At 40.3% G+C, this 12,035-nt stretch overlaps 1 protein-coding gene and 1 long non-coding RNA gene across 2 annotated transcripts; both read left to right on the top strand.

Annotated features, from left to right (window-relative positions):
* Positions 1-389: 389 nt before the first annotated feature.
* Positions 390-1,363, top strand: LOC134087813 (uncharacterized). Its single transcript, XR_009939857.1, has 3 exons — positions 390-491; positions 979-1,045; positions 1,341-1,363. It is a non-coding gene; the product is annotated as an uncharacterized LOC134087813 (long non-coding RNA).
* A 1,255-nt stretch (positions 1,364-2,618) lies between these two features.
* On the top strand, positions 2,619-11,331 carry tnnt2a (troponin T type 2a (cardiac)). The gene is made up of 12 exons (XM_062542033.1): positions 2,619-2,631; positions 3,412-3,504; positions 4,664-4,693; positions 5,929-5,950; positions 6,127-6,190; positions 6,481-6,597; positions 7,447-7,524; positions 8,091-8,198; positions 8,435-8,544; positions 8,940-9,030; positions 9,214-9,254; positions 9,976-11,331. The coding sequence occupies exons 1-12, from the start codon at positions 2,619-2,621 to the stop codon at positions 10,007-10,009; spliced, it is 801 nt and encodes a 266-aa protein (XP_062398017.1). The 3' UTR covers positions 10,010-11,331.
* Positions 11,332-12,035: the final 704 nt, after the last annotated feature.

Raw genomic sequence — 12,035 nt, 5'->3', positions numbered from 1 at the left:
ATGTTACACTAATGTGTAAGTGTCTGTGTCAGTGTTTCAATGCTTTCTCTTAACAGATTGGGGTGTTTCGTTACAATGAAAAAATGGCATAAGGCATTCTTACATTTATGTATTTAGAATAATACCATAATTATAGAATCCAGAGAGAATAGAAGAGGCAAGATGTTATCTGTGACAATCTTACAAAGCAAATACAGTAAGCAACATATTTCAAATTTGCCCACTACAACAGAGGAACATGCCTTTTTTGGGATTGGAGAGTGAGAGTGTGAGTACTATCTTCAGAGTTAAAAATAAATTGTGTGTGTGTGTGTGTGTGTGTGTGTGTAGTGGATATCTGGGTTGAGGTGGGGTGGTATGGTGAGATAAATACCCTTTGTCATCCAGCCTCCTCTGCACCCTCTGCAGTTTAAAATCCAGCAGGCTTTCAGGGTCCCACTCCCTGACCAGCTCATCATCTGCCTGTCTCTGCGTTTCTCTTTTTCCTTCAGGTAAGTACAAACCATTTTATTCAAACAACATCGCAACCCTCTCTGAACTGGCAAATCAGTGAAATAGGGCATACAGTACATGTGTTATCTTAGTGGCTGCAGTCTCGTTGGTCCTCTCTAAACCCTGAGGTGTTGGAGCGACTACAACTAAGAAGAGCTCTTTTCCAAAACGCTATAAATCATTGATAAGTAATGTTATTTAATTGTGTATTTCAGGTAATGTGAATAAAAGTGCAGTTGTGTTGTTTTGATTGAGTAAAGATAAATCAAATAACAATAACCCAATTACATTTCCACTAAAATTACTTGGAAAACGAAACAAATGAATTATGAAAATTCAGTAAATTGGTGGTTATAGCTTTTTGGAAAATAGCCCTTCCAATCAGTTACAATTTGACTACTATTCTGACCTCTAGAATTTTGAAAGACTGAAGGCAGTGTCTTTAGGACCTCCTCAGAAAATCTCAAATCTTGGATATTTCAACAGCTGTTCCTGCTTTGAGTTCAGAGGAAAAAGAAAAAATGTCAGACAACGAAGAAGTTGAGGAATATGAGTAAGTGTAATGAATCACATTCATACAGACTCCTGGAGGTTTTTTCATTCATACATACATACATATATATATATATATATATATATATATATATATATATATATATAAATATAGGGATTTTTTTTCTGTTTTTTTTTAAATAGTAAAACCTACACCTACCCTCTATAATAGAGATACCTAGAGAAAGTGCTGTGTCAAAATGGTAAAACTATTCACCACCAAGTCATGTGAATGTAGCTAAAAATATGCTTTCTGTTTTGTTTGTTTGTTTGTTTGTTTTTTTCATTGTGAATAGAGAGCAGGCGGGTAAGTCGGCACTTGCTTCTATCACATCCATTTCAAGCCGCTTGTTTTAAAATGACTGATCCATGCTGCTCTGACCTTCCCCCATAAGTTGACCCTAGGTTTGGACTTTACCATTTATGGCATAGTTGAATACATTCATTGTGATAGATTAACCCTGTTAAATGAATCAAATTGATCAAAATGTGCTAAATTAACTAAACGCTGTGTAGTTGTGAGTATGGTCATGTATTGAGGCTAACCATCAGTTGGTGCCATAATGTGGGATATAGAGAATGAAAGCCATGTGTCATGTGAACCTATCCTATGTTGCCCTATGAACCATTTTGTTGATAAAGCAGATTATGGTCTTACACTTGTCGAGACGCATGATATATGCTGCACTCTAGAGCAAAGAAATGCATAGGTGAAGGATTAGTGCTATTTATATGTTTTGTGTACAGGATACTTTAACATTGTTTGCTTTTAACAAAAGCCTCTGCTGACGTATAACTGAAATGTTCCCATTTGATATCTTGGTCTCATGAACACTGGACAGAAGAGGAAGTGATTGAAGGTATGGTTTTGCTTGATAGCTTATCTCTCTCATCCTATGCATGTCATTAATCAGATTGCCTTGTTCATCCCAAGGCAAGACATTGAGATATGCCACCTGCCATATACAGTATAGATATATGACTGGGTGTGTCCTTGATGCTTGCTTTGTGGATTTCTGAATGATTTCATCATTCAGAAATCCCAAACAGTACTGCAGTTTTTTGCTTGAACTGTGTGACGATCTGTAGTCAAAGCTTTTCCCACTATAACATGTACTCCTGTAGTACAATGTAATGTAATGTAATGTAATGTAGTTGCTATCTACATATACTGTACCATAAAGTCATTCAAACACTATACTGTACATTATTCTCATGGCCAAGTGGATATAGTCCAAAAATCTTCAGATCAAAGGGTATTATAGGTAACCATAACATGTCATGCGAAACTAATGCCATGGCTTTACTCATGCATAGCGCGGCTGTGTTTGTGTACAATACTGTGCGATGCCCTGCTGACTAACAGTCTGCTCTTGCTTTGCACAGAGGAGGTGCAGGAGGAGGCAGAGGAGGTGGCGGAGGAGGAGGAGGTGGAGGAGGAGGTGGAAGGTAGAGCCTTTGCTGCCGCTCCTGCTTTGCGCTTTGCTTATCTGCCCTTATCACAGATGCAAATGCAAGGGAGTGAACTTTGCACAGACAGAGGGGAATTGCAGATGATCTGTTGCTTGTATATTATGTGGGATGTGGGTGCGGTTTTGGATTTATCTTTTTTTTTTTTTTTTTTTTTTAAGTATGCATACTGCTAGTTTTTTTCCCTACTATGCATAGGGAACGCATACCAAAGACAGCCAATAAAAACACTCAAACACTCACACACACACACACATACACACACACACACACACACACACACACACACACACACACACACACACACATTTATCCTAAACCTGAGGAAAGCGGATTAGAGTAACACCTCTTATCACCTCAGCTGCCATCCACAAACAGCTACGGAGGGCTATCTGGAACTCGAGTGTTGCTATCTGTGTCCATAAACAGGCGGCTGAGATAGACATGCTATGCATTGTACTCTATATGCCCTCTCTTTACTATAACAGTGCTGAGATAGTTCATGTTGATCAGCATGACAGGGCACATTACAGTAAAAGGGTTTCAGTTGTGATACTGTACATGTATGATTGCTCTCCAGTCCTGTGGATTGGTTTGGAGGAGTGTTTTGGCCAAGCGCATGAGGGAAAAGCAATTAAGATTATTCATTTTTTTCTCACAGGGGTTTGATTCTCTCTTTACCCAACTGGGCTTTTGAATTGCAATTCAATGTGTGTGTGCAATGGGATTTTAAATGTTAATCATCTGGAGCAAAGTTATTTTAATATTTTGCTCTTGAAAATGAATGTTGAGTTTATAGAATACATATTTTCATTCCCTGTATGGTCCAGTGAACGATCAGATGACATGAAAGCATGACAGAGCCCAACTAACACACAAACTTGTCTCCCCATCCAGAGGCTCAGGAGGAGGAGGTGGTGGAGGAGGAGGAGGCAGCTGCAGAGGAGGAGCAGGAGGAGGCAGGGGAGGAGGAGGCCCCTCAGGAGGCTGGTACATAGTTCACACACGCACGCACGCACGCACGCACGCATACACACGTGCACACACACACACACACACACACACACACACACACACACACACACACACACACACACACACACACACACACACACACACACACACACACACACACACACAAGCACACAAAAAATAGGCACAGTGACAAACTGAGACAATACAAAATTGAAGTTGGTTACTGGGGGCCGAATGCATAACAACAGTGGGCGGAAATCATTAACTATTAGGAGAGTCAGACTAAATAGTGGAAGCTACAGTATGTAATCAAGTGAAAGCAAGGAATCAGACCAATCAGGTTTGTGAGAGATCATTACATAACAACTCTTCTTAAAGGAAAGTGGTTGTCAAAAGAGGAAGCTGTGAAGTCTAGGCTGTCTGGAATGCCTTCTAAGAATGCATGTGGCCTCTCAGTTCAATCCTCTACCCTGCTGTCGTCATCTTCATCATCATCACAGCCATCATCATCAACAACAACAACAACAACATAACAGTTCTAGATCACTGTCTGAATCAAAATCATCACATTCATACAAAATTATATAAATATAGCAAATAATAGACATCTTTTCATTCTATTAATACATCTGACCTTGAGAAGAAAGAATGTGTTGTCTGACAGAGAGAATGAGAGGCAGGAGGATTGAAACAGTGAGTGTACTGTATATGTGTGTTTGAGTATGTCATGTGTGTGTGTGTTTGTGAACATCATACATGTGCGTGGCTGTCCTCACACCTGTATGTGCATGTAAATGAGTATTTGGCTGTGGCTTTTGTCAGACATTAGGCTCTGTGCTTAACATTCCAATTCTGTTCAGGCCTCTTGGGGGGTCACACGAGTGCGTTCACTCACGCACGGTTCATTTCCTTTGCACGGATTCCTCTCCATGTTTGGCTAGAGTATGTTGTTGGAGACTGTCTTCAATCACAGGCTTATCACCATCCCGCCACCCTTCTCCACCCCCACCACCCCTCCTCCGCCAACCTCCACTTGTCTTATCAGCGAGCTATTTCAGCCCCCATCCGTGCCACCCCCATCCATGCCACCCCCATGTCCTCCATGGACCTACAGTATCAGTGTTGTCATCCATTGCCTCATCATTGCTTGGCTAACACTCTCCCTTCGTTGCAGAGGCCGATGAGGAGCCAGAGGATGGAGGAGGTAAAGGCTTTGATTTTGACTTTGGTCTCTCTGATTGGGCGAGACGAAAGAGGGGTGAAGGGTGGGAGGGGAGAACTGTAGCCCAGGGCGCGGGCACGGATATATACGGCGCTGTATACTTGAAGTGTTTCTTGGAGGAGGCTAAATGTGCTAAATGCCGAAGTATACGGGCTGGGGTGTGCTTGTTATAGTTGTGCTGCATTGAATAGGTCCATGGGTGCCGCCGGGGGGGGGGGGGGGGGGGGGTTGGGGGGGGGGTTAGGACGATTCTAAGGGCCCAGTACTGACAGGGGGCCCTTTGAGGGGTATCAATAATATTTTAATCGCATAATATGCCCAAACTCAAAATCTTTCATGGGGCCCAGCATTTCTGGCGGCGCCCCATTATAGCCCCTAATAGTATGAGGGGTAAACCACACAATACAGTAGCCTATAACATAGCGACAAACGTGCTGTAGGTAGCTGATTTGAAAGTGCCTGACGTTAGTGGCCATGTCAAATCAGCTACCACAACATCAAACACAGTTGTCATGACAATTATCAATGATGGTGATGTGCTGTATCTATATGTCTTGGGATATTTTTGCATATGATTGTCTATCTATGGTATTGGTCATAGGTCATGACATCAGAGCACTTTTATGTTAGTTTCGTTCAAGTTAATGTCACTGTGATAAAAAAGGCTTCTTCGATACTGGTTTTGTGCCTAACAATGGCTAGGGCCTGTGCTGATTCATGCCATTGTCATTAAATCCAATTACTGGCCATGAGTAACAGTTACACCCGTGGGGAAATAGATCAAAACAAGTCAAGAAAATTGCTCACCTGTGAGGTGCATGAAACTTCTCTGTGACAACATGTCTTTGAACTCATGGGGTGACAAAGTGTTAAAAAGAGCTGTAATTGCTGATATTGGCACAGTCTTTAGAGTATGTTCAACAGAATATGATGAAGAAGATGACAGGAACTAGTTCAAACCTATCTCATTTGAACACAAATTAGGTAATTTTCTGGGAATTAAGGACGACACACCAAAAACTGCCAAAAACATTAGAGGAGAAATCAGTTGGGCACGTACCACAAGTCAATGTTGTCGCAACACTGAACCATCAAACAGCCTATAGTAAAACAAGTCAGTTTTATTCAGATCATTTTAATAAAATGATGCCACTCACCTTCATCTCTGTCTCTCTCCTCCGACGCGACCCTCTCTCTACCTTTCTCCTCGTACACAGAGGAGGCAAAGCCCAAATTCAAGTAAGTGCAGTCGACATAAAACAAATATGAGTTTAAAATGACTGTTTACTGACTAAAACCAACAAATATGAGTTTGAATAACTGTTTACTGACTAAAACCAACAAATATGAGTTGAAAATGACTGTTTACTGACTAAAACCAAGTATACATGATGCTCCGGCATGTTCCTCCTCAGACCTTTCATGTTGCCCAACCTGGTGCCTCCCAAGATTCCAGATGGAGAAAAAGTTGACTTTGATGTAAGTCCAAAAGCAGAGGAGTTCCCTTTTGCCTGTGGCTATTATGAGTTTTATGACAACATGTAGAAAGTTCTCTGTCATGACCGGCTTTACATTGTTTGTTTTAGAATTGCTTCTGTACAATATGTTTATTGCGCTATGTCAAGCTGCCATGTAGGCTATTGATATGTTAAGCTCAACTGCAGAACATAAACATATTAATACTGTATATTACATGTCATGTCACATAGAATGAATGATGTGAAGAGAGTTGTCTGAGCTTGATGAAAGGCATACATGTTTGGTTGAAGGATATCCACCGTAAGCGCATGGAGAAGGACTTGATTGAGCTGCAGTCACTGATTGAGTCCCACTTTGAGGCCCGCAAAAAAGAAGAGGAAGAGCTGATCAACCTCACGGACAGGATTGTAAGTACCCACCCTGCAACTGTATGTTGTATATGAATTGCATTCTTGCTGGATTATTATATCGTCTACCACAGAACGGAACAATGGGCCTCATTCACCAACCATTCTTACAAAGAAATGTGTTCTTAAAACCCATTTAGGCAGTTTTCACAAAGGTTCTGACTTTCACTAGTGTTTTCTTAGTGTCAGAACATAATCTACACACACTCAAGAGCACTCTTATGCACATTTGAGTAGTGACTTGTTAGTGGAAAATAAAAGGTTATTGCAGTTTCATCATTTGTGCAATCAATCCAGACATTTTTCACAAAGATCTCTGTTTCTCGGCAATCTTAACCATGCCCCCAGAGTGTAGAGTGTAGACCGCTGCCGGGTCTGTCTGCCCACAGATAATATTCTCCTTTAAGAACACTTTTGTTATTCTGCTTTAGAGTTTCCATAGGATCCTCTCAGGGACAAATAAAACATAAATGTAGGTAGGTATTGGTGAATGAGGCCCATTCACAACAACTGAAGCAGAACTAACATGGCACTTGGCTCACATACACTTTGTTTAGTAGTAAGTCCTCCATTAACACCAGTGCATAACCTGAGCTTGCCCATGCTTTAAATGTATGCGTGTGAAACACAATACCTCAGCAGATGGGGATATCATTACTCTAACTGCAAAGGTGTTGGACTTGAATCCACATGTTCTTAGTTTAATAGTGGAAACACTTTACAACAGCAAGTTGTTAATATCCACGATGGTGTCATTGCTTTCATAGACCATTACAGAGACTAGACCATCGTTCCCAGACAAGTTCCGCGAGATGTGCCCAGTGATTTGTTGTGATCCTGTAATTGCAGGAGAAGCGCCGTTCCGAGCGGGCAGAGCAGCATCGAATCCGCAGTGAGCGTGAGAAAGAACGGCAGAAGCGCGTTGAGGTGAGTCACCCACTGGCATCCTCTCAAGCAGGGCATCAGGCCAGCACATTGCTGAATAATGGTAGGTGATTACGTGCAGCCTACTACTCCCGCCATTTTAGCTCTACCGGTCTTCTTTTGGGTCAGATCCCATCAGGCATTTGTTTGACCAAACCACTCATTCATCAATCCTGTCAAAATGAACTTGAAGGTCATGGAAGCCTGATCCTTTTTGAACTAAGTGGGCAAGAAGTGTTTGAATTTTTAATATAACATCCTGTCACGTTTTAGTCATGTAAGTAAGTAAGTAAGTAAGGTTTATTTATAGAGCACATTTAACCACAGCTCACACTGTCCAAAGTGCTGTACATAGTGCATAAACTAACAAATAATAAAATAGGATAAAATAGATAAGCAAATAAATACATATACAGAACAGTGATTTAGGCTAAGATGACCTCAACAGACAACACTTAATTACAGACATAACAGGGTAGACAATTAACGCACAGGGAAGGCCAATGTAAAAAGGTGTGTTTTAAGCCTGGATTTGAAGAGGGCATGTGGCTTTTTATTCTCTTCAACAGGAGGAGCGAGCACGAAAAGAGGAGGAGGAGGCAAAGAAGAGAGCAGAGGAAGACGCCAAGAAGAAAAAGACTCTCACCAGCTTACATTTTGGCGGTTACATGCAGAGAGTAAGCACTTAAATGCTGTTGCATGAAGGATAGTAATGTATTACGACAACAGTCAATCAAATCACACCCCTCCCTTCCATATTCCATATAAGAGTTTAAGGTTCAGCCCAAGCTGGTATTTTGTTTACCATGCCTATCAGGCCTTAACATAATTACTCAACATCAACTGTCCTTGTTCTGAAACTGATGAGTTCCCAAAGCGTAAGGTGTCCTCTAATGTCTGTCAACTCCTACAGACAGATAAACGAGTTGGAAAGAAACAGACTGAACGGGAGAAGAAGAAGAAGATCCTCAATGACCGCCGCAAACCTCTGGATATTGAACACATGAATGAGAACAGCCTGAGGTTGAAACCAAAAGAACAACTTAAAAGATATATACTATATATACACACTATATTGCCAAAAGTATTGGGTAAAAGTATTAAGAATGGGATGTCACTGAAGTTCATATGCGAATTAAGGCAGGTGACACTTTTGGCTATAGTGTATATTCGACATTGTAAAGCAAACCTTGGCGGCAGGCCCAATTTTTTATGCATATGACTTAAAACTAAGATACAGTATGTAAGGCTTGCTTACAGTACACTCTCTGATCTCCTGAGTGCAACAATGCTAATTGTATTCATCTTAGTCATCTTTATCATTTCTGTTGCATTGTTCTCTGTCTATATTGTTTTCTGTTTTTGTCACTCTGTGTTTCTGTAACCCCCGCCTCTCACACACCTGATCTCACCTGCAGGGAAAAGGCTAAAGAGCTGTGGAGTCGGATGTACGAGTTGGAGGCTGAGAAATTTGAGCAGCAATACGAGTTCACAAAGCAGAGATATGAAGTAAGAGTTACACAATGGCATTAGGCCTTTATGTCCAAGCCTGGTTCACACGGTCTATAGCCATGTGAGTCGCTTTTAGTGAAAACATCAAGAATAAGCTAACCAAATATAGCCTACTTTCCATGCTGTTCACAAGGACCATTACAACTCACACACTTTCTGAATGTTTTTTTCTGCCCTTAGATTAACGTGCTGAGGAACCGAGTGAGTGATCACCAGAAAACGTGAGTAGCCTGTACAGGTCCGAGTGGGAGTGAGAAGAATGCCAGAATCTCTCTAGCATTAGCAGAGGTCTTTTAGGGGTTATCAAATAGACCAATTACACTCTCATCTCTCACGAGGGGAAACCTCAAGAGCGTCCTCATATTTCTTGGATAATGAACAAATACCAGGTTTAAAACACTTATTTTAGAGCGCACCCCAATTGCCACTGTCATCCTCCAACAGCCTGCGGGGAATAAGCAATGTGACTTCTGCTATGCTTATCCCTTATTGCTGTCACTGATCATCCATAGACAGGTGTTGTGTGTTGGTTAAGAACGTGAGATCTGGGAATTAAGGACGACACACTAAAAACGGTCAGACATTTGAGGAGAAATCAGTTGAGCACGTAACATTATGTTTATCTTTATAGGGTTCAATGTATTCATAATTTAGTAATACAGTGTCAACACAATACATTTACAGTAAAGCTAGGAATACATACTAGATTTAAAGCAAAGTGCAACCAAAATGTTTGTTTCAACAATATGCTTACAAGCTGTATCAAATTTGTAACTATTTGTAACATGAAACAAGAACATCAGGTGTTCCCAGCCCCCTGGCTAATTCTTTGTTGCAATGTTTTAGAACATCTTTATAATACTTCCTCTGGCAAGAATGTACAAACAATCCATCTCCTTTCTCACATTCTTTCTTTCTTTCTTTCTTTCTCTCTGTTTCTAGGTCGAAGCGAACCAAAAGAGGCCTGAGGAAGTAGACATCCTTTGCTGATGGCCAGCTTCGTAAACCCTCATCTCACTTTTCATCTTTGATCTTTGAAGCCTTTGTAACATCCCCTTCAACTTGCATTGCAATTATGTGTTCTGTTATGTCTATGAAATGGAGAGGTGTAATGTATTCAGTTTAGAAAATTCTAAATTAGAATAATAAATGTAAAAATTAAAATAATCTGTAGCATTTGTTTGATTATTGTAATTGATTAGAATATGGCCCGTGACATCTTTCTACCAGTATGTATCTATTTATTTTCTCAAAGGCAGCATTTATATGCCACTCCAACCAGAGTTCACCATTTGCACATGCTATTCTGCAATTACAGTCTCTCTCAGTCGCTTTGTTGCATTTCTCAAATCATCATTAACGTTTGCGCAACAGTTAGTGCATTTCTTAAAACAATTAGTGCAAACTGCACTACATAGTGGTTTACCTGCAAAATGTAAAATATCTAAAAAAAATATCTCAAACTTCTTAATTAGTTTATGTCTCAAAGGCAAGTATTTATGCCAATGAAACTGTCAGTGCAATCAGAATGACAAGTCCTTACACCATTGTTCATGAACAAGATAGTCAAACTGCTTTGCATCTTGTCAATATGACTTAGTATTTTTTAATGAAATCCAAAAGGCAACACTATTGTCACATTTTGACCAACATGACAATTACAAAAACTGCAGATTTTGAACATGATCTGTTGCATGGATTTACGTACTAAAGCATTTGCTGTTGTACAAGATTCAGAGCAATTGCTTTTATTATGTGCTTGAGATAAGCTGGTATGGAGTTTGAACAAGCAGTTTTGAGAATTTCGATTCTGGTCTGAGAAATGAGCCAAAGCGACTGACAAAATCTGAATCATGGACTCCAATCTTAGCATGAGTGAGGGAAATGAAATATCCAGTCTATCCTAGGGTGGTTTAATCATCTTTAAAATACCTATCATGGAACCAGTATGGATTTACTGTAACTATGAGTAACCCCATGGCCAGTGAGAATGGAAGTCTGTGTGAGGGTGAGAAGTCCCAGGGAGTTTGTGCTGACACGCAGAAGTGCCGTCGGCCACTGAGCGAGCACTCTGACTGAGGAGAGGACAACATGCCCAGACGAGTTTACATAATGTTGTCTTTAGACACACCCATGTTATCTGAACTCTAAGACTAAAACACAGACAATTTTACATTTTCCCATGCTATAGCAGATTCCTTAAAAGTTATCAAACCAAGATTGTTGGGTTGTTTTGTATATTTTTTCAGTGTGCTTGTCCATTAAGTTTGGCACCAGAAGAAAAATCGAATGAATGCACCATTTGTTTCAATCATTCATTCCATTTGTTTCAATCAATCATTCCGTTTGAATGCCGTCATGCATGGCTCCATGTCAGACAAGTCAAGGTACTAAAATGATCATCCATCCAAAGTACCCATTTCTATATTTAGTTCCATATTTCCTTTATAGCATGGGATGGGCAAATTTCAGGGTGACAATGTCAGGATGACTCTGACTACGGCTAAATAATCAATGCATGTCTTTGTTATACTGTATTAGTAGGCTATCCTCTAATTTATTCCAATATGCAAATTATCTTATTAACTATACAAGTTAAAAAAATGTCCTGAGCAGAAATTGATTATACATGAAAAAGTACTAAAAGATCAACTGAGAAGAATTTGGTGACTATTATCAGATTGTTCTACAGTAGGCTTTGTCCTGTCTATTCGACTGATCTACTGACCTCATGCCATCATTGCTGTTACTGTAAAATCATCTGTACCAAACAGCGCTGCATCAGATATTCATAAGAGCTGAATACACTGCACCCTCAGTTTTAGAATATAGATCTATGTATGTCTACAGTATATGTAGAGTCTACAAAATCCTCAGTAACTGTCACTCATTCTGTCAGAAGACATTTACATTGTGTAACCAGAGGCGGACATCCCGGGTTCAGAACGTAAAAGTCCTGCCAAGTATTTGATCCAACCATTCAGTAAACCAGCTCATCGTAA

The sequence above is a fragment of the Sardina pilchardus genome, chromosome 7, assembly GCF_963854185.1.
Source record: "Sardina pilchardus chromosome 7, fSarPil1.1, whole genome shotgun sequence".
NCBI classification, from domain to species: domain Eukaryota; kingdom Metazoa; phylum Chordata; class Actinopteri; order Clupeiformes; family Clupeidae; genus Sardina; species Sardina pilchardus.
This window is presented reverse-complemented; position numbering and strand designations above follow the sequence as displayed.